General features: G+C 36.1%; 1 protein-coding gene across 4 annotated transcripts; it reads left to right on the top strand.

The window, feature by feature from the left end:
- The first annotated feature begins 4,725 nt into the window (after positions 1-4,725).
- LOC128864166 (peroxisomal acyl-coenzyme A oxidase 3) lies at positions 4,726-23,178 on the top strand. Of its 4 annotated transcripts, none has more exons than XM_054103690.1 (8): positions 4,726-4,838; positions 13,184-13,346; positions 20,527-20,664; positions 20,736-21,226; positions 21,287-22,035; positions 22,110-22,264; positions 22,329-22,616; positions 22,690-23,178. In XM_054103690.1, the coding sequence occupies exons 1-8, from the start codon at positions 4,807-4,809 to the stop codon at positions 22,798-22,800; spliced, it is 2,127 nt and encodes a 708-aa protein (XP_053959665.1). In that variant the 5' UTR covers positions 4,726-4,806; the 3' UTR covers positions 22,801-23,178. The 4 variants fall into 4 exon arrangements, with proteins under 4 accessions (XP_053959665.1, XP_053959667.1, XP_053959666.1 ...); XM_054103691.1 differs by lacking the exon at positions 4,726-4,838 and adding an exon at positions 9,996-10,188; XM_054103692.1 differs by lacking the exon at positions 13,184-13,346 and having other exon boundaries at positions 4,741-4,838.
- Positions 23,179-23,414: the final 236 nt, after the last annotated feature.

The following is a 23,414-nucleotide window of genomic DNA, read 5'->3' as shown; positions in this document are numbered from 1 at the left end:
AATAAAAACAATATTGTACAAATTCAAAGTAGCTTAAATTCACGTAACGGTGTTACGCATTTTCTTCGATACAAGCAGTGCTTAAAATTTTTTTTATACGGGGAAAATGCAAAAAACAAAAATGTTCAAAAATTCAAGCGATTTTTGATCCACTTCGAACTTGCACTTTATTAGGTCAAAATTCAATGGACTATAAAGCTGCATACTCTTATATTGCGAAATTTTTTGATTTATTTTTTAATTTTCTAAAATGTTTGAGACCTTAAGTAGTATGACTTTTGTTGTAGTAAAAACTGTATTTAAGAAAGAAAAAATAATAATTAAAAAGTAAACAAAAATAAATAAACCATTGCAATAAGTCACACTGCTATTATTATGAACGCAAGTGTACATACACACATATATATAGATATATCAGAAAGTATTGAAGAACCAGAATACTGTACTAATCTAAGAAAATGTTTCATGTTATTTAAATGTATAAGCATAAATAAATACTATTTACTGAGAAAAACCCAAAACTTATTTTCTTCATTTTCTGTCGGAAAAGCCTTTATAATTCTTCCTCTTCTTCTTGAATGGTGCGATAGCCGGTTAACCGGATAAGCGGTCGTGGCGGAGTTTAACAGAGTGTGCCAGTCACCCAGGGCACACAAAGTGACGCCAAGTCATTCTCCACCTGATATTTCCAACGCAGAAGAGGCCTTCCTCTTTCTCTGTTACCGCTTCGAATACTTTTAGAGCCGTAAATGGTGCGGCCGCCGTGGCCGAATGGGTTGGTGCGTGACTACCATTCGGAATTCAGAGACAGAACGTCGGTTCGAATCTCGGTGAAAGATCAAAAATTAAGAAAAAGTTGTTTCTAATAGCGGTCGCCCCTCGGCAGGCAATGGCAAACCTCCGAGTGTATTTCTGCCATGGAAAAGCTCCTCATAAAAAATATCTGCGGTCGGCTTGAAACTGTAGGTCCCTCCATTTGTGGAACAACATCAACACGCACGCCACAAATAGGAGGAGGAACTCGGCCAAACACCCAAAAAGGGTGTACGCGGTTGTATCCATTCGGATGACATAACCCAGCCAACGAAATCGGTAGATCTTTATTCGCTGCACTATGTCTCTGTCGTCGTAAAGCTCATACAGCTCATCGTTCCATCGTCTACGATGCTCACCGTCACCAACGTCCAAAGGTCCAAAAATCTTCCTCAGGATCTTTCTCTGAAACACTCCAAGTGACGCCTCATCGGATGCCCACGCTTCTGCCCCATATGTCAGGACGGGGATGATGGTAGTCTTGTAGAGTGTTAGTCTTGTTCGTCGAGAGAGGACTTTACTACTCAGTGGCCTACTTAGTCCAAAATAGCACTTGTCGGCAAGAGCCACAATCATTTACCAACACTTTTAAATTTATACATAAATTTTCTTTAAAATTATCACCTTTTTCAATGACACGCAATTAAAAAAAAATGAACCATAGAATAAATTATTGTCTATCAGTTTAATCTTCAATACTTTTTCATTGCACTTCATTTAATGAAGCTTCAACAGTTGACCCTTACACCCAAATGCACTTTGCGTATTTGATATTCCTTCCTAATGCAATAAAGGTTACACACTTTCTTATCTAGAAAAAGTGCATATTTAAAAATTAAATAAATTCGCGATGCACCATAGCCATGTACAAGGTCCTTCAAATTCGAGATTTTCCTTTAAATTCAAGTTAACCCAGGTACTTAAGAATTCGAGGCAAAGATCACGTTAAATATTGACACACAGATGGGGCCACATACATATAAGTCGCGTGCGAAGGGTCTAGAAACCAATAGCATTAGTTTACAGGTGGTTGTGTGAGCGGGACCACGAAGAAGGAAGGGTCGGTAAACGAGAAATATGGACACTCCGATGGACTTCAAATGCGCCCAACTAGTACTAGTATATTTTTAAATTTCTTTTTTAAGCATATCTGGGTTAAACTCATTTTTTAATGGGAGTTAAACTGCACATGAACGTACAATCGACCTTATCGAGAATTCCATATGAATAAAGTGAAAAAATTTTGTTGTTCTGTATTGTACTGTAATTTATAAAAATATTTGCTCAGATAGAATTCTCGTTAAGGCCGGATATGTAGCAGAGGATCAGCAATTTATGAACGATAAATTATATTTTCCTAGTGCCCCTGCATGAATACTTACAGATGTCGATTCTTTGAGTGAAATTTTCGTCGACATTTAGATAAATTGGGATTCTACCTTTGCAATTTTACGACGTATTTCGTCTTTCAAGGCTTCAGTTGTTCCTGATTTATTCATATAACCTCGATCTGATAGATTGTGTCACAGCAAGTGGGCTAAATACACTAAATTGGCCAATCTTGGCGGCCAAATTGTTGCATATTAAAGCGAAGTTATGCTTACAATAAATGCTTATCCCAAGAAAAATGGGTTAATGTCACCAATGAGGGTAAATGGCTAGGGCTCACTGTCCGCTGGCATTCTTATGGTGTGTACCGAGCAGGTCGACTCAAATTATTCAATTAACTTACATATATATCCGGGCCAAAGAATACTTGGAGAAGGTTGATGTTGTGCAAGCTAGCAGATGCCGATATCACATGGGACGGCTCAAAAACAAAAGCCCAGAACCATGTACGATGGAAGAATCTTGTCGCGGCGCTATGCTCTCGAGCGGAGTGAACAAGGGAGAAAATATATATCCAGGCTTTATTAGATGCCATTAACGTCCCAAAAAATGCCCACATTCTGAAATAGCGCATCCTCGGAATTCTCATAGCTCCACCATTTTCGTATTAGATTAAATTTTGTATGCCAATTGTAACTTGTTTTAGTAAATTGTAAATTTTCTATTGCCAATAAACAACCAACCAACATCTGTCAATTGTAAAATGTAAACTGTAAAAACCATAAATACTGTTAAAGAAGGAACTTGATCTTGAAATACCCTATAATTTGATGAGCAACTGATATGATTAGAAAATTAAATTAAAAAATAAAAACACGTTTCCGTTTGATTTTAATAAACAACAGAAGTAATGAAGGCACTTTAATGAGTATAAAAAAGCTATAAGTCCGAATGAAGATAATACATTTTTTTTCTTTATTTATATTGCGGATATAATTAAATTAAAAGTTCGTAAAGAGGGACGTGTTCATATTCAATGCGATGCATTAGTTCAATAGTTCTCTTCACATAATAACACTGTACGACAAAATCAACCATGGCTTCGGCAATGAATTCTGGTAGAGCAGTGTTTAAATGAATGAATTGAACTTCGAGTTGCTCCCATATCCACGTATTCGCCAGTTTTGGCTGCCAGCGACTACTGGCTGTTCGCAGAATTAAAAAAAATATGCTCGCCGGTAAAAAATTTCGCTAGAATGAAGAGGTTATCGCTGAAACTGAGGCCTACTTTGAGGCAAAAGATAAATCGTTCAACAAAAGTGGTATTGAAATGTTAGAGCGGCGCTGGAATGATTGCGTTGTTTTTGATGGAAATTACGTTGACGAATAAAGCTAATTTTGAACAAAAAAAAACTTTTTTTTTGTTAGGCCCGGGACTTTTCAGTCATTGTGCTATGTCGATTATATAAAAAAAAATATTAGACGAAAAGTTTCAAATCGCTTAGATTATTTGGACACTTTGCTTTCGTGCCTCTACCTGCATCTATTATCAGAAGTTTGTTATTTCTTTGTGTGCTGCACAGTGTAATTATTAAAAACTTTTTATTACATTTTGGGGATTTCTTTTGAAGAAGAAGCTGCAAGTTTTTACTATTTAGATACATTTGTTCTACCAACAATTTTCCAGTAAGAAACAGAACAGTTTACAAGCATGTGGCCTTACAATACACAAATAAAATGCAGAATTTTGAAATAAATGTAGTTAAAAATAAATAAATAAAAACAGACTAACATATAGAATGTGCAGAAGGAGAATTCCACAATTTTTCTTTTAAATTATTTAAATAGCGCGCCTTGAAAACTTGCAAATTCTCCTAGACTTAGTTACGACACAGATCGTTGTAGTAGAACAAAAATAATAAGAGCAATGTATTTTCTTTTTGCGTTTGATCCCTAGAATTTACAAATTTTTGAAGAAAGATTGCTAGTTTAGAGTAATTCAAACAAAGTTTCGCAATTTAGGGTTCAAATAAATAGAAGAAAAGCTGCTCTGTTACTACCACCTACTCTAGGTGCTTTGGTTGCTGGCTAATTTGTACTGGAAAACGCAGTCAAAATGTATTTAGTAAAGTGTGATTGAGTTTGACAGTGCTCTCTGTAGAAATATTTGTATTATAATGCCAAATTGAAAAAAAAAAATTGTAAAATCTTTTAAATTCGTTAGTTTGTTCGGTTGTTATTTGTTGTTGTCAGTAACAACTTATTTAATATATTTTTGGAACTTACACATTCGTCTTTTCGTGAACACACCCAACAGCTGTCAATGACATTTCCTGTAACAGCTGTTTGGTGTTTGTATAACAAAACAAGTCTGCCAAACCTTCAAACAAAATACGGAGAACGTTAACAAAATGTAGCGAAATACATAGTAAAATAATGAGAAAACGAATTTAGTGAGCCAAAAATAAAAAAATAGCGCAATTAATTAATCAGTAAACTACATAAATAAAAGTGAAGTGAAAATGTTAAGCATTTACTACGAGTAATAAACAGAGACAAAGTAAATAATATAATGAGAAACGAGAAATACATATCCGCGTTGGTGCGCAAAACAGTGCCCTAGTAAATTACATACATATATTTCGCGTACATTTGGATTTTTGAATGGTTAATCAAAAATGTTCGTTAATTCTCAGGTAATTATATAGATTATGGGTCGGGTGCAAAAACTGGTCAAAAATAGTCGATAGGTAGGAATCGGCATGTGTTGGTGCCAGTACTAATAAACCAAAAACGGTGCGCAATTCTATTAAACCGCTCAAAAGTTTCTAACAAAAAAAAAATCGTAAAAGTGGTATTTTGTTTCGTTGATTACTCATTCAGTAACGCGCCAAATTACCGTATCATTCAACTGGGAAACTAACTAAACTGTATTCTTGATATTTTCAATAAGACATTTTGCTAAACATTGTTAATGAACAAAACAAAACTAATAGAAAAGTAAACACAAAACGCGCGTTGAAAACAAACTTTGGAAAACTTTGGTCTGGCATTGCCACTTACCACACTTTTCTTTTGGATATTTATAACGTTTCTAGATCATTTTTAAGCTCATGTAATTTAAGACAATTCGAATATATATCAAAATATTGTTTTATTAATAGGACTATGAATAAGTTCGTGCGGTTTTACAACAGATGGCGTAACTTGATTATTATTCCATCGATCCACATTTCCAAACATTCATTGGAGAGCAACTGTCGTAAGGCACAAACGTCAGTATAAGTTTTTTATTTGAAGCGTAAACAACAATATTTTTACCACACTTGAAAATGTCGAATTTCGTGCCAAATAATGTGTTTTTGCGGGGAATTCTTCTTCATTATTTTAATATGAAGAAAAAAGCAGCCGAAAGTCATCGTATCTTGGTGGAAGTTTATGGTGAGCATGCTCTATCTGAGCGAACGTGCCAGAAGTGGTTTGCACGCTTTAAAAGTGGTGATTTTGGCTTGGAAGACGAAGAACGCGAGGGTGCGCCGCCAAAGTTCATGGATACCGAATTGGAGGAATTGCTCGATCAAGATCCGGCTCAAACGCAAGAAGAGGTTGCAAAAACTTTGGGAGTTGATCAATCAACCATTTCCAAACGTTTAAAAGCCATGGGAATGATCCGAAAGGTAGGCCATTGGGTGCCGTATGAATTGAAGCCAAGAGACGTTGAACGCCGTTTTATGGCATGCGAACAACTGCTTCAACGGCACAAAAGAAAGGGTTTTTTGCATCGAATTGTGACTGGCGATGAAAAGTGGGTCCATTACGACAATCCAAAACGTCGGGCAACGTATGGATACCCTGGCCATGCTTCAACATCGACGTCGGCGCAGAATATTCATGGCCTGAAGGTTATGCTGTGTATCTGGTGGGACCAGCTGGGTGTTGTGTATTATGAGCTACTGAAACCGAATGAAACGATTACGGGGGATGTCTACCGACGACAATTGATGCGTTTGAGCCGAGCACTGCGAGAAAAACGGCCGCAATACGCCGATAGACACGACAAAGTTATTTTGCAACATGACAATGCTCGGCCACATGTTGCACAAGTGGTCAAAACATACTTAGAAACGCTCAAATGGGATGTCCTACCCCACCCGCCGTATAGTCCAGACCTTGCGCCATCCGATTACTATCTCTTCCGATCGATGCAACATGGCCTGGCTGACCAGCACTTCCGTAATTACGATGAAGTCAAAAAATGGATCGATTCGTGGATTGCGGCAAAACCGACCGAATTTTTCACAAAGGGAATCCGTGAATTGCCAGAAAGATGGGAAAAAGTAGTAGTAAGCGATGGACAATATTTTGAATATTAAATTTGTAACCATTTTACGTCAATAAAGTTTAAAATTTCGAAAAAACCGCACGAACTTATTCATAGTCCTATTAAAAAAAAAAGCCGCGAAAATTTGGAATAAAAAAGATGCGCCAATATAAGAAAAGTTTCAAAATCAAAAGAAATTTCATTTAATGCGGTGGAAATCCTGGCGGTTTGTAGACGTTCATCCTGCCATTTGAATAAATGTAAAAAAGGAGGTGCGCTCCGATATTGGAATATTAGAATTGGTACCAAAACCGGTTGATTCGTACCCAAATCAACTATATTTAACTAATTTCGACACCCGCACCGCAAACTACATAATAACAAATCCCATTGCCGTTGGTGCAGAAAAAATCAACTAGAGAGATTAAATTTAACTATGTGGGTTTCGGTGCAAGCACTCCTATTTGTAGTACAATATATTCATGTGTCACCTGCTGAACTTACATTAAATCGTTAATGGGTATGATCGAGGAATTGATAAGTGAGGCAACTATTATCGGTTGAATAGATAAGCGAAAATAACATAAGTTTTCAAACAAAATAACTCGTACAGGCGCTAAGAGTTGGCATGTATGTATATAGGGGGTTTCACTAAGAGCGCTTGAATTATGCAATGACATGAAGTAAATGTAGTACTGGCTCAATTCTTTTTGTTCTTTTTGTTTTTTGTTGCATGTGCATTCGATGGCATTGACTACATTTCTTTATGCATTCCATATGAGAACGAGAATAAAGGGAATAGCTTTCAGTTTATCCGGGATAGGATGATTAAAGGAACAAATTTACGTATATAGCAAATTTATAAGAAAAACAAAAACGTAGCCAGTGCAAGAAATCGTCATATGGGTTGGGTCTCGTTTCCACGATAATCGGTTCTACGTTACCTAAACGACCTCGGCTATAATTTCTTTAAAGCCCCGGGATATTTGAAAAATGTCTCACTGGAGGGACTAGTTACCTTCCTAAAAAGATTCAAGTGAGTTGAGCAACTTAGTTAGGGGATGAAAATCAAAGACAATTATCACAATGAGCCTTAGAGCCACCGAGTGTCTTGCCTTAGGCAAGCAACCTGGCTAACCTAACATAACCTACCGGAACGACCCGGACTTATACCCGTCCAGGGACTGTCACTCAAGCAGCAATCCCCGTACGTGTATGATGATTGCTTGTGATACAACAACAACAACAACAACAACATGGGTTGAGTTTAATGTAATTCATAAGCAATTTTAGGCAAAGTATAATAATTTATTTATTGCAACTTGGTAGATATGTTGGTGAGTATTTTCTGAACAACCTTTATGGCTCCCAACATTCCGGAAATAAAAGTTTTGCAATTATTTCTCTTCAAAGTGAAGTGCTTTTACTTGTTTTAATACTTGCGTTCAAAATATTTCAATGAAAATTAAATGCGAATGAATGTATAAGTAATATCACGTTCAAATTTTAAACCAGAATAGCCATTCATTGGAATTGACAATAATATTGTGTTGGCAGATGCTTGCAAATGAAAATAAAAATACCAACAGAAATGAAGTATTTCTATTCAGTATTGATGATGAGGATGGGAATTATCATGCCTTCATTCTACACGCATACATTTGACGTTTTAATTTATGAGGGTTATTTTTTGGAAGCGCAGCTGAAGGCCGCTTAAGCTGAAATAAATTCCAATCAACAATACTGTGGATAGTGTAACCGAAGTTGGACTGATGGGGCTATTTGTTTTTTTTTGGAAGCGCAGCCGAAAGTGGGGCGCAAAAATTCTACAAATCCGAAAGTCTGAAAAATCCTACCTGTATACGAACTTCGTTCTGTTTTGAGGTGTCTGGCAACACTGACCTTTCGCTAAAGTACACAATTTTAACAATAAATTACTAAAAAACTATAAGCCTCCGGAGTGGTTCCAGTTTTAGAATGGGGATACACCCCTCTATCCCCCCTTTAATCCCTTTGTGTGGCATTATACTAAATATTCTCCAATTTACGAACACCCTGCTAGTCAACGTCTCTGTGAAATTCAACCTGCATACGAATTTCCTTTTTTTTTGAGATGTCTGGCAGCACTACTTTTTCGCTAAATTACACACCGTTAACAACAAACTTCAAGGATAATAGATTTACCAGGTTTGCTCTTTAACTATGGCTAAACAGAAAGTTGTGAGAGGACATTTTGGCTACCACGTCACTTGGGGACTCGGCAGCCGAGTTCTGCACACTCATTTCACATGTATTCACACACTCGTCCAATCAATCGTTGTTTAAATGGCAACGAAGTATCAGTGATTGATTTTTTTCATATATCACCAACACAATCTCAGTTTTTTCGTAAACACAACCCCAAGCGATGTCAGCCCATCATCTGATTCTGTCAAATTCGCTGAGAGCCGAATAACGGTCTGCTAAATAGCACACCTCTAAAAATTGTTTCACCATTAACAAACTTCTTATGAACTATAAACCTCCAGTGGGTGCGGTTTCAAAAAAATAATCGTCATCAGAATAGCTCCTCCTTCGTATTCCATAGTATTTTTGCTCAGAAGTCCTTTCCGTGTAGGCGGAAATCAATGTTAGAATGCTGAAAGAAAAACTAGCCAAATGATGCCTGGTATTGTTACTCTTCTGTGCTGTTTTCTAACACATTTATAACGCGCTCAGATTACTGATAATTTTTTCCCCACGGATCAAGCCAGCAGCTCTTTTTCTTTTATAAAACAATATTTCATATTTCATATCAATATTGGACAATTTTCGCGATTCTGTGTCTGCCGTTTTATCTGTCTGTATTTTAATTTGCCTATATCTGTATATAAATATTTCAGTAAACATGTAAATCTTAAGTAAAGTAATGGGCCCTAAACAGTAATTGACCCTAAAACACATAGGAAATCCAATATTCTCTGCATTTCAATAATTGTTTTTGTTAATAACTTTTTAACGGCAATAATTTTAGTATCTTATTTTAATAATAATAAATTGTTAACAACTTTTGATTGGTGAAAAAAAATTCTTTCCTCTATATTATTAATACTAGAGCCAATACCAAAAGCCATAACTTCAGGGAAAATGCCATGCCACTAGTTAATTCAGGTGGATCACTTTAGGATGAAATTCTGCATAAACGGCACTCAATTTATGAAGAACGCCGGATAGGCTGACCTTCAGGGTGGCAATCGTTTGTGATTTTTCTGCATTGACTAGCGATTTCACTTAGCCCAACGCAAAATAATCGAGTCGCATTAAGTTGCATGATCTCGGTGGCCAGATAACATCACCGCCACAGAAGATGATGAGGCCCTCGAGCCTCTAATTCAATAAATTCAAGAATAAAAAATAAATAAAAAAATTAAAAATGAAATAAAAAGTTTCAAATTTCGAGCGCTCCTATTGAGACATCCTTTGCATGTATGTATATGTGTTTTATAAGTTAACTACTATTTGACTCGCGTTCGGTGCTGGACAATAGTTGGTGTTCGAGGCTCGTGTTGTGCGGTTGCAAAAACTTTGGCGGTGAAATTGGCGGTGAATTCGAAAAAGGCCGGCAATTCTTTACATTAAAAAAATTTCTTAAAAAATAGAAAAAATATATTTAAACGACGTTGACATTTAAGGTCTTAGGTGTTGTGGCATCACTGAACTTTCAACATGGTGGTAATTACTAACAAGTAAGTGAATAGTTTTTGAAAATGTACTTTGCACATAAAGACAGAGGTAATTAGGAGATTTTAATAGGCAGTGGACTTAAAGTGCTTTTTAATGGAGCATTAAGAAATTAAATGGAAAATTAAGATAAAATAAAAGAAATAAAATAAAATAAACTAAATAAAGTGAATTTAAATAAATTTAAACGGAATTAAATACAAAATTTTAATTATTATAACTTAAGGTAAAGTCAGATAAAAAATAAAACAAATTGAAATTTAAAAAAAGTGTAGGCTTGTATATTACTTATATTTATGAACGGTGGAAGCTTATTAAAAAATTAAGATAAAATAAAATAAATTAAATTAAATAAATAAAAGAGTTGAATTATTATAAATTAAGTGGAAACTTAATATATTAATAAATAAAATGAAATAAATTAAATCAAATTAATGAAGTAGCTAAATTATTTAAATGAATCTAAAATTAAATAAAAATAATATAAAAAAATTAAATTTAATTTAAATAACTGAAGGTAAAATCAAATAAAAATAAAATTGAATTTAAAAACTGTTTTCTTAATTTAAATGTAGACCGGCCTTAATATAATATATTGCACAATGGGGGACCCTAATTGGGGGACATCAGAATTCGTTTTAGAGGTATGGTTCCTTCGGCAAAGTTTCTTATTTTGATCCCTAGAATATGATTTTCACAGAGCAATGGGCGATTTTTTTCCCTCCCCACAAATGGACCCGGCCTATTGTACATTCATATTCACACTTTCGAAAAAAATGTTATTTTTTGATTTTGGTATGAAGTGAAAATTATGAGCAAGTCCAATAACTCGAACATGGCCGTTTCTTTAAACTTCTGCAAAATAGTGTGACCAATAAAAAGTTTATAGTTCTGAAAAATATAAATCAAAATTCAAATGCGTACATGTAAATATGTATGTATGTAACACTTTAAATTGTAATAGACTGACGCATATAGCCTTGAAAGGTATTTAGATCTTAGGTTCTGGAAAAGAAATCTGAACAAATAATGATCCAGAGGAAAAAAATAGTTTTGAAGACGGTGGCAATTAAAGATATCTTAATGTCCTTCTACATTTCAATGAAATTTACATGTCGGAAAAGGGGTTTCCAATAAGGGCGAGTCGATGTTTTAATTAATATAAAAAATAAAAATCATGCTTTTTTTTAAAAAAAAAATAAAAGTCTTACATTTTTTTTAATAAAAAATAGAACTCATCACTTTATAAACAAACATCATAATTTTTTTAAAAGGCTTTTTTTAGTTGGTTAAGAACTATCGACATCGATAACTATAGTTTGGCAGCTGAGAATGGCAGACTGTGCTGACATTTCTGTTCAGTAAGAACAACGGTTCCACTTTGTGGAAATCTTTAAAAAATAAATCTGTTCGCGAAGTTTATATAGCCCTTCGTCCATTTTACGTTGGGCTTGTACGCTGGTGGCAACATCGGTCCTTATTTCTTTTGAAATGAGATACGGTGAATGGCGAACGCTATCGAGCCATGCTGGCTGAATTCTTGTTTTCAAAAATTAATTAGCCAAAAAGACGGCACAATTTGCCTTACCGCGCGCTTAAAAATGGATTTATTCAACTGTTCAAATGTAACTCGATGAAAATTATCTACCAGATTAAAATAAAAAAAAGTCATTTTAATTTCTCAAGTCCTTAAAAAAGACCCGATATGTGGAATATGACTTTCTTTATACGTATATCCGACGCGGCGTCGCATGGCCCCAAGGATCCAAAAGGTCAAATCTTCAATGATTCTGCTGCTAAATATGAGTAATGGAGTAGGTTATGTTGCCTTCGGGGACATCGATTTTCTGTGACTTATTGTCATAGGTCTGGGTCGTGAAAAAACCCCTACAACAAAGTATCTAGGGTCAAGTCGCGCGATTTAACTGGCAAATTCACATTACTGCCGCGAGGTATAACGACATTCGCAAACAACTTGTGTAGAATGTTCATGTCGTTGTTGTTGTTGTAGCAGCATAAGCATTCTCCACAAATATCTCGGAAATGCTGCGGGAGTGACAGTTCTTCGCCGGATATATAGCAAATCCAGGTTCTTCCGGTACGTATCGCCATACTGCCGGAGTCACTTGTTGCCCAGATTAAATTTTGCCCAAAAGTAATTGCTTGCAATCGGTCTGTAATGCTCGCTGTTGACTTTGATAGTCGCTTTAGAAGAAGCAGGTATACTGCTTGTCCCAAATCGACAACAAGCAATCAACTTTTGCAGGTACTACCTATTTACCTGAGCCGAAGTCGTTCCTCATATGACAATTTTGCTTGACAATAAAGTTTTTGCGCTTTCAACTCAATCTAGTGCAACTGGTCACTTTAGCATCAGTAACTAAATAATGCACAACCTATTTAACAGGCGCCCCCGAAGCAATATTTTCACCACAGTCTGTCCCTAACGAAAACCCCTTTCATTTATTTATTTTTTATCTATGCACAAAAAGAGCAAGAAAGCACAATTTGTCTACAAAATGTGTCAAAATAGTAAACAATTCTCAATAAGTGAAATGGTAAAAAAGTCAATAAAATAAAATTACTATGGTAACCATTTATTTATAATCGTCTTTTATTGTTTTTGTACTACTTTACCGGGTCGCATATTTCAACTCTCCATCAATACTTCCACACGACAGTGCATTTGTGTGTTTTGTTTTTATCGCTCATTTCTTATAAAAGTTTCATTGACGAATTCGCACTGCGAGCTCACTGTGTCTCAACAAATTGAGTGTTTCAACAAAATCAGAGAAAACCAGCTTGTAAATAAATATTAGCGGTTTGCTTTCACAACACAAAGTGACCACAAAAGTAGTCTTTAGTCAAGCTTTCTGCTGCGCGCATATTCACTTTAGATTGATTGATTACAATACTAAAAAATATCAAACTGTATTATACGTAATAAAAATAAAAAATGGCTGCATTCATGAAATTCTTATCACTTTTACAAAATCCCAGCGAAACTGAGCAAGAGGGAGAGCCACCAAAGAATATACTCGAAGACAAAACCATCTTCCCGGACTTCAAAACTGGACCATTGAATAAATATCGTCAACTGTCAACTTTTTGCTACAAGCGCATGAGTATCCTGTTGGAGGGAGAGGAGCATATACGACTGAAGGTGAGCAAGCAACTAAACTATTTAAAATTATGTGCCACCTGGTCATGCAGCACCTGTGAGAATAGTGATTATGTGAAAAAAATGACATTATACGCACTGCTTTAATAATATATGTAAATGCGGAAAATATGCTCATCGTTTGTGAATGAAGCATATTTAGCTTAGTTACGGTACAAAGGTCAAAGCGCTGATGGTACAAAGTGTAAAACAAAGATGTGCAGAAATGAAACAAAAGAGTTTGCAAACGGGTATATGTATGTATGTATGTGGATAGTTGAAGAGAGAGGGAATACAAATCGAGTTTTAATTATTTTGCATTTATTTACTTTTTAAATTATCCAATAAAAATTTCCTATATCTACATATTTACAGTACCTATTTGCACTCATAAATAACTGACTAAGTTCAATGCCTTCCTCGTACCTAAGTTTTAGTTAATCAGTTCGGTTAATTCACAGCAGTGCTAGGCACACTCATACTATGCCACTTGCCGTGTAGAGAGACGAATGTGCGATGTAACTTTTTAGATTTTACATTTGATTGCCATATGAAAAAAAAAATCTTTTTCCCTGATTGTGAGTAAGTAAAATGCATGATGCAAAGAATAATGAGATGGCGCCCATCGTGGTCCCGTTACTTTGCGCTCAGCGAATTTGACAACTAGTTACGTGATTTTAGCTCCAGTATGGCCAGATTACCATTTTCGTAACTTGATTTATCATATTTTTTTTGTTATTTTTATTATTTTGTGTCTCGGAGTTTTAGTTCTTTCTTCATGACATTTTTCTAGTTGTTCTAATTAAAATGTCATGTTTATAATTTTGTAAAATATACATTTTTTAATAATTATTTAAATAATTCACTCAGTTTTATTTAGCTTTACTTTTTTTAACATCTGGTGGCATTGCCCGCGAGTGCAGGTGTTGTTGGTGTTCTTCTGCTTTCGACAGTCAAATCTCTCTCTCGCTACTGCAGTGTTGCCTAGCTTTGGATATAAGAACGCATTAAAATGCCCATTCAAAGAAAATAACCCAACAAATTTTTATTGAATCACTTAAAGAACTTTGTATGCGTGACAAATTGTCTTTAAAATGTGCGTTTTTTTAAATAAATGTGTCATGCTTATGTACAATTTAATTTATGAGGTTTTTTTTAAGCGAGACTCTTTTGTTAAGGGAACGGCTTTTTTGCTATATTTGAAGTTATGTAACTAGATAAGGTACTCTTTTTGTAAAAATGTCAGTATGGTTTCTTTAGTATTTTCTGGTATTTTGTTGCTTATTTTTACAATGAATACAACTCTTAATGTCCTATGTCTCACTAACGATTTATGACCGGAAGAAACAATTACACCTCTATGGTTTTAATTCGCATTCAATAAATTCAAAGGCTTTTTAAAATGTGTAAAAAGGTTTTCAATCTTAAGAAGAGTTGAGAAAGGGGCATTTAATATTTTTGCATAACCTTAAATGGAGCCAAAAATTAAATTTGCACTTTCAAATTATCAAATTTTATAAGAATCAACAAATTTTCATTAGCACTAAAATCTTCTCATCTTCTCAGAGTGACCTTTTTAGCCTTTTTTTGTTTAATAATATAGTTTTTTTGTAACTTAAAGTTTCGGTAGCTTTAAATTAAACGCAAAAAGAAACAAACACGAAACTTCAAAATTTTCGCATTTTCGGTATAAAAAAGCACTAAATTTATTGCGAAGAGCAAATGGCTGGCAATACTGTACAACTCAGCAAACGTGACGACACGTACGCTCTGATGGGCGCAATCTTGTTTCTATCATTCTTGAGTAAAATGTATGTAAGTAGGTAAATGAGAGATGTTACACGGTTGAAAAAATACAGAAAGTTGCGCATATCGCGGTTTCGCTACTTGGTTCTTAGTGGATTTGACTGAATCAGCTGTTGAGCTGACGTAGTTTTAGAGTTTTTTTTGCTTTTTTTTTGTTTTTATTTACAAACAACTTTTTTCATTTCTGTTCTCTTTTCCATCATATTGCTTGTTTGTATTAACCCATTGGTGACCGCGAATGAAATTTCTCGTTTTAGCAATAAGCGTGATTCAATAAAATAAACAATTTATTGACTGTTTTTATCATAACGTTATTTCGTACTGCTATTGAATGGTATCCATTGTATTTATAAGTTGGGTTAGGTTAGGGTTTTGTGGCAGTCGGCTAGAATAGTGTAACTCGGGAAGCTTACTGCTTGTTTATCATGGAACCATTTAGTCTCTCTTGTGGAGCGTAGATAGGTTTTATCCCAGGATAATGTCGCTATGGACCAAACGGGTGCGTGACTGCAAGTCAACCAGTTTAACTTAAACTAACCTCTCGTGTAAAATTGTACATCTACTTACTTGACAAATGTCAAAGATGACATAAATCACTTTTGAAAGACCTTTTATAATGTAATTGAAAGGATCAACCCAATTCCGCCAATGACAAATTCGATTTCACCTTTCAATTATTGAAACGTCTTTGAATCACTAGCGTAATATTTATTATTCACGGCATCCCACAAAGAGTAGTCTAATGGTATCAAATAGCTACTTCTAGCAGACCAATTAATATCATCGTTTCGCTTGATTATTCAATTTTTGCTTTGTGACATTCGACTTTCACCCTTAACGGCCGAGAGCTTTTTTTCGCTCACCCATAAGACGAGATGAAAATCTAAAACGTTTAAAAGGATGAAAACTTAAACTAAACATTTTAAATGTTTTATTTAGATAAGAAATCAATATATTTACTTGATTTATAATTTTATATGATCAACAAACCAGGGATGTACAAAGTTGCAATATTTGTTAAAGAAAACTACAGCGATGATAAATAAATTAAATGAAAAGTGAATTTTTTTCATGTCACCGTAGTTTGACCTTTCGATTTCTATCGCATAAGTACTATTTTCTTTTTCCAAGCGAAAGCGATCCAACTTTTCTGACATGCCGCATATATTAATATTATTTTAGCAGTTAAACTAAAAAAAATCGGTAGTTCAATTTCAAACGCTAGAGGTCCCACGCTGCACTAACCATTCATTGTCATTAGCAATAACCGCTTAAATCGAAAATCATGAGTCCAAGAAAATCATTTTTTATGTCTGCCTATATTATACAAAAAGCACTTTGTTCTTTATGAATAACTTTTCTGGGAAGTTAAAAAGGATTTATGGGTAGGAATACAGGCAGTTTTTGGTAGAATACGGTGGGAAATGCTACTAATTTCTTTCTTAAATCGGCTTAAATATGTAGGTGGCTAATGTTTGTGGCCACAGCTATATTTCTACCCACCTACATAGCACACACACACACACACACATACGTGCCATCTATACTAATATTATAAAGAGGAAAACTTTGTTTGTTTGTTTGGTTGTAATGAATAGGCTCAAAAACTACTGGACCGATTTTAAAAATTCTTTCACCATTCGAAAGCTACATCATCCACGAGTAACATGGATTATATTTTATTTTGGAAATAGGGCTCGAGGTATAGGTCAAAACGTGGACCCGGGTAACCTTCGGATGTGTATGTACAATATGGGTATCAAATGGAAGCTGTTGGTGAATGCTTTAGTTCAGAGTATTTTTCATGCCGCTCCGTGACTAGGGTCTCGAGATAGAGACCAAAACGTGGACCCTAGAATGTGTTTGTACAATATGGATATCAAATTGAAGCTGTTGGTGAATGCTTTAGTACAGAGTATTTTTCATGCCGCTCCGTGACTGGGGTCTCGAGATATAGGTCAAAACGTAGACCCGGGAAACCTTTGGTTGTGTATGTACAATATGGGTATCAAATGAAAGCTGTTGATAAGTGCTTTAATACGGGGTAATTTTCATACCTATTGATGACTAGGGTCTGGAAATATATGCCAAAACGTGGACCCGCCGTGTCTTTGCACCGAATTAAACCAAACTTACACACATTGTTAAGGAGGTATTGAAGATGGTGTCCGTATAGTTTGGATACCTATTGGTAGATAGGGTCTCGAGATATAGGTCAAAACGTGGACCCGGGTAACCTTCGGATGTGTATGTACAATATGGGTATCAAATGAAAGCTGTTGGTGAATGCTTAAGTTCACAGTATTTCCATCCGCTCCGTGACTAGGATCTCGAGATAGAGACCAAAACGTGGACCCTAGAATGTGTTTGTACAATATGGGTATCAAATGAAAGCTGTTGATAAGTGCTTTAATACGGGGTAATTTGCATACCTATTGATGACTAGGGTCTCTAAATATATGCGAAAACGTGGACCCGCCGTGTCTTTGCACCGAATTAAACCAAACTTACGCACATTGTTAAGTAAGTATTGAAAATGGGTTTCGTAAAGTTTGGTTGTAATTCGGAACACTGGCAACGCGTACAGCGTTCTTTTGAATCAGCCATAATGTCGCTTACTTTTTTAACGCTTGGGACGGAACTGAACTGTCAAATTGACAGTGTGAGTTACAATGTGTCAATATTTCTTTCTGATTTGGATGCCATAAGGAAAAAACGTAAGTGCAACATGTAAAAATTGTTTGTGAATTTTTTTGGAGTGGATTTTGGAACAGTGAATAATTTCTTACGAAATTTGAGAATTTAATGTGAAATCCGAATGTTCAAATGAAATTATGTGTTTTTTTTTGAAAAATATAAATGGATAATGGTTATAAAAGCTCCAATGCTTAATAAAACATATAAATTGAAACGAAAAATTCATATGTGTTGATTTGAAATTTAAAAACAATCTTCTTTTTTCCTGATTTTCAATTTATATTTTATATTTACTCAAAAACAAAGCGCTTGAATAAAGAATAAAGAAATAAATAATATGAAAATCATATATTTTCTGTTCCAAACCATATCTATTCTATTTTAGTGTGCCCAGCGAAGGGGGCCGGGTTTGCTAGTATGTGATAAATGTATAAATATTTATGATTAGCTCATAAAACATTTGTAATGGGATTGTTATCAGTTAACTGAAATATCTGTTCAATATTGCTTTCATTGTAGCGTTTCAAGGCATTGAGTTATTTTTGCATTGTTGTAATAAAGGCTAAAAGAATATAGGGGGAAAATAACGACGCAGGTTGTAAATTTATTTATTATTATTTATGGAGACCTATTAGCTCGTCCTTGGCAGTAAGTGATCACTATGTTGGTGTTATTGAGGAGTCAAAACACAATTCTAATTGCTGCCAATAATAAAAGCAGGCCTACGCCCTCCAGTAGCCTTAAATTAAAAAAAAACAATCAGAATAATTACAACTTTTCAAAACTCTTTACTTCGGAAGAGTATGGGGGAAGCCCCGTCAACTCCGGTCGTGCTGCTGTATGTAGCTCCCTACAGCTGAGAGAGGAATATGGCTCACTGCCAAAGAAGTTGAAATAAAGCTAAAACAATTCAATGTTAAAATGTATGACACAATTTTCAATAATACTGGTTACACCTGTATATTTAAAAAAACATTTCAGTCGTCTTTAGCAACACTAAGATTGGCGATCCTTTTCGAGGTAATAGAAAACTTATACATGGGCACGCAAAGCCTCCCGGGCGTTAAGAGAAAGGTGACCGCGGCAGAAATTAAAGCTACCTTTGCACAAAAATTAAATGAATATTTAGCTGATGTTTTTGATGTTTTTGCTGCTGAGGTTTCGGTCGCAATTTAGGATCAGAACAAAAAAGGAAGTTTTGCTTTTAAAAGAGAATGTCGCACATCATCCATCTTTGGAGAGTTATGGGTATTGTGAAAGACATTAGATGTTGCTCATCAGGCAGGCGCGGACAAAGTTGTTACCTTTTCACACAGCCAAACAGCTTACAAGCTCTTAAGGGGTTACATGCGTTTCGTTGGTTCAAAAAATCGATTTTTTTTTTTTTTTTTTGCTTATTAATTTCTACAACATCTCAGGAATATTAAATTTTCAAGTAGATCCGAATAATAAATTCGGAGATGCAGCCTTTGGAAGGTGTGCACTCCAAGCCACTTTTATTGTTACTCAAAACTTTAAACGCGTTTTTCTCGGAACCGTGTTTTCAAAGTCGGCTGTCAAATGTTCTAGAAAACTACTCAACTGATCTTGATGAAATTTTACACAGGTGTTCGAAATACAATTTACTCGTGCTTGAACGAAGGATTTTGTTGTTTTTCAATTACAACTGTTTAAAAAAAAACAAAATGTCAAGCAAATTTGACAGAAATTTTAATTTTTTTGGAAAAATGTCTGCCAAAATTCCAATTTTTACTTTTTTTTCTTTCCTTCGTTCAAGCATGAGTTTATGGTCTTAACTCAAAAACTTATTTTTGTTTTTTCATTTTTGATGAGCCTGTCAGGAGTTATGCTGACAACGCGGACGCACCTTTTTTTCGAGGGCTCACCGGAAATGACATCACAATGGAGGAGTTTTAATTTTTTATTTTTTTTTATTTCAGAAAATATTCTTTAAATATGTATTGTATCTATAAGACAGAAAAAAGTTTGAAGTAAATAAATAATTTTTTACATAGAAAAAAAAAGATATTGAAAATAGGCCTTTTTTTACCCGACGAAACCCATGTAACCCCTTAAAAAGGTAATTGTTCCAGCAATCGCTGTATCGTTTCACGTGAAGCTCGCGTGCTTCGAATTGTCAAATGTTCAAGTGGTGTGATCTCCAAGCCATTCTGGTACACTAATTTATGAAAAGGCAGATCAAATTACAAAAGAAGCAGCAGATAATGGCATTGCCATCGAAATTGAATGTTCTGTAGCAGAAGCTTCTATAATATTCGCAGTAGCATTTTCTCTGAACTGTACGATGGATTTCTGTCATACGCAAGTACGAACCTAGCCTTTTTGCACAAACTTTTACAAAGTTGCCAGCAAAGACCTGGTTCAAAAATTTAAAGTTCGATGTTAAAGATATAAAACTTATTATACATACGCGTGCCATGACTCGGAGCTGTGTGCGTGCAGGCAGGTAAACTCTTATGCACATCAAGTTTTTCATTGTGTCAGTCCTAATCCAATAAGGAGTAAATATAAACTATTCGATTTCACAGACAGTGGAATACCTTGGCGTTAGTAGATTTTTATCCTGCCATTTAAATAAAAGTAAAAAAAAAATATAATAAATTTATTTATTTACTTACCAACACCTGAATCATATTTTTTTCTTTTTATTCCATTTTAGCATCGTATTTGGAGTTTTTTGGAGAAGCATCCCGACTTTCAGCATGACTTGGAAACTCCTTCGTTGGAACATCAGCGCCAAATGGCTAACAAACGCTGTCAATTGCTTTGGGATCAACAATTCTATGGACTAAGTGACGTTAGTAGCGGATATATTGATTTAACATAAACCATAAAAACCCTTTTTCAAGCTTAATGCATTGCTTGCAGTATGTTTCCGCACCTAATCTCTCGCTGGCCATGTCTCAGGGCATGTTCTCGTACGAGTTCAGCTTCGCCGTCAAGTATTCACTTTCGAATTACATGTTCCCGAGCACCCTTCTATCGCTGGGCACCGAGCGTTTGGCCAAGTATGCGGCGAAAATTGGAAACAACGAAATTTTGGGCGCCTTTGCGCTCACCGAGATCTCACACGGCACAAATGCGCGTGGCATGCGCACGCGTGCCACTTACGATCCGAAGACGCGTGAATTCATCATTCATACACCCGACTTCGAGGCAGCCAAGTGTTGGGTGGGCAATTTGGGGAAGACCTGCACTCATGCGATTGTATATGCGCAGCTGTATGTGCCCGATGACACGTATCAGGGACTAAATGCGTTCCTCGTGCCAATACGCAGCGAACGCACGCTTTTGCCATTCCCTGGCGTCACAGTCGGTGACTTGGGGGAAAAGATTGGCTTGAATGGCATAGACAATGGGTGAGTGCGTGGCTTTTGCTTTAACTTTTCAGCGCTTATTTTTATTTTTTTGTTTTTCAGTTTTGTGTTGTTCAACCAATATCGCATACCCGGCGAGAATTTGCTCTCCAAAACCGGTGATATTGATGAGCAGGGCAACTATGTGAGCAAAATAAAGGATAGTCGTAAGCGTTTGGGCGCTTCTTTGGGCGCACTTTCGGCTGGGCGCGTGAACATTTGCTCACTGGCATATGTTGCGCTCAGCAAAGCCATCACCATTGCCACACGATATTCTGCGTGCCGCAAGCAATTCGGTCCAGAAGACAGCAATGAAGAGTGGCCTGTGCTCGAATACCAATCGCAGCAATATCGGCTGATGCCGCACTTGGTGACCAGCTACGCATTACGCATATTTACCATGTGGATCGGCACCGCCAACATAGATATGACCTTACGCAACATCTCAGGCGAGGACACCTCTGACAAGGGCATGGAAATACATGCCATCTCGTCAGCAGCCAAGCCAGTGTGCACGTGGGCAGCACGCGACGGTATACAGGAATGCCGTGAAGCGTGTGGTGGACATGGCTACTTGAAGGTAGCGGGCTTGGGCGATCTGCGCAACGACAACGATGCCAACTGCACGTATGAGGGTGAGAACAATACGCTTATACAGCAGGCGTCCAATTGGTTAATAAGCCTGCGACGCAGTGAAGCGGATTTTGAGAAAGTATCGCCAATGGGCTCCGTGGTCTTCTTGAAAGACATGGACACGATTTTGCGCACAAAGGCCGACGTACATAGCATGCAGGAGGCGCTGCATCCTGACAGTGAGTGACTGAATTATGCGAAGTGTTGTATTAAGTCTTACATGGTTTTTTTTTTTGTTTTTGGTGTCATACAGACCTGCTTAAATGCTTGAATTGGTTGGTTGCCTATCAGCTGGATGTTACTGTGCGTCGTTTTGAGAGTTTGAAGAAACAGGGCCAAAACGCTTTTGAAACACGCAACAACATACAAGTCTTCAACGCACAACAACTGTCCATTGTCTATGCACAGGTACGTTTAGAAATATTCCACTAAAGTCGGTTGGGTTTGTTTGAACGTTTCGTTCTTGATACAGCGCACAATTTACTTTGTATTCCACCGCTTCGTAAACGAATTGCCGTTATCAGCCGAGAAAAAGGTGATCACACAACTTCTGTCCTTCTTTGGCGCGCATTTGATTACAAAGTACATCGGCATCTTCTACCAAGGCGGCTATTTCCAAGGTAATACGCACACGGAACTTTATCAGCAAGGACTTTTAGATCTGCTGCCGGTGCTGAAAAAAGAGGCGATATCGCTGGTCGATGCAATCGCGCCAACTGATTTCATCCTCAATTCGCCGCTCGGCATGAGTGATGGCAATGTAAGTCCATGCGGTTTTGTGTGAAAACTTAGCAGAAGTTAAAAATTATTAATACTCTACTATTATTATGCAGGTTTATCAGCATTTGGAGCGCTCCATCGTGCTGGCGCCAGGCGTTTTCGAACGGCCCAGCTGGTGGCGCGATGTCACCTACAAGGAGTACTTGCAGAAGGCGAAATTGTAGATTAGCAGTTAGGAAATTTTCATATTTGACAGTGCTTAGCGAAAAAATGTAGTTTTTACAATAAATTTTTTATTCCAGTACGATAATTTAGTTTTTGCCAATGTACATAATTTAAGTAACCAACAGCTCGTACTTTTGTGCTTTCAATAGGTTTTCTACACATGTAATAAATAAAATATATGTAAATTTATGTACATACAAACGTACTGCACATAAAAGCATGCAAATACGCTTTGATTTACACTCACGCCTGACACTCAAACATCACTGCGAAATTTTATACTTAAATTATTTGAGCTTCACAAAGAGACTTGATTATCGCTGCGCATGTAGCAGACAACGTGCCCTGATTAGTAGCTGTTAAATTTATAGATGCCTTGACGATTACGTTCTTAATTACAAAATATATTATACGTTGTTGTAAATTGTTGCTGAAAGTCATTTTGTTTTTGGTTGTCGTTTACGTTTCGGCAGTACCTTTTATACAAAGTAGCTTTTTGGTATTCATAATTTCAAATTGTCTGCTGCCAGGGTTTTAAATATATATACCATACAACTAAAAAAACTAGATTTTACATCTGTCTTGCAAGTATGGAAGTTCTAATTTATACATT

This window comes from Anastrepha ludens, chromosome 5, assembly GCF_028408465.1.
Source record: "Anastrepha ludens isolate Willacy chromosome 5, idAnaLude1.1, whole genome shotgun sequence".
NCBI lineage: Eukaryota > Metazoa > Arthropoda > Insecta > Diptera > Tephritidae > Anastrepha > Anastrepha ludens.
This window is presented reverse-complemented; position numbering and strand designations above follow the sequence as displayed.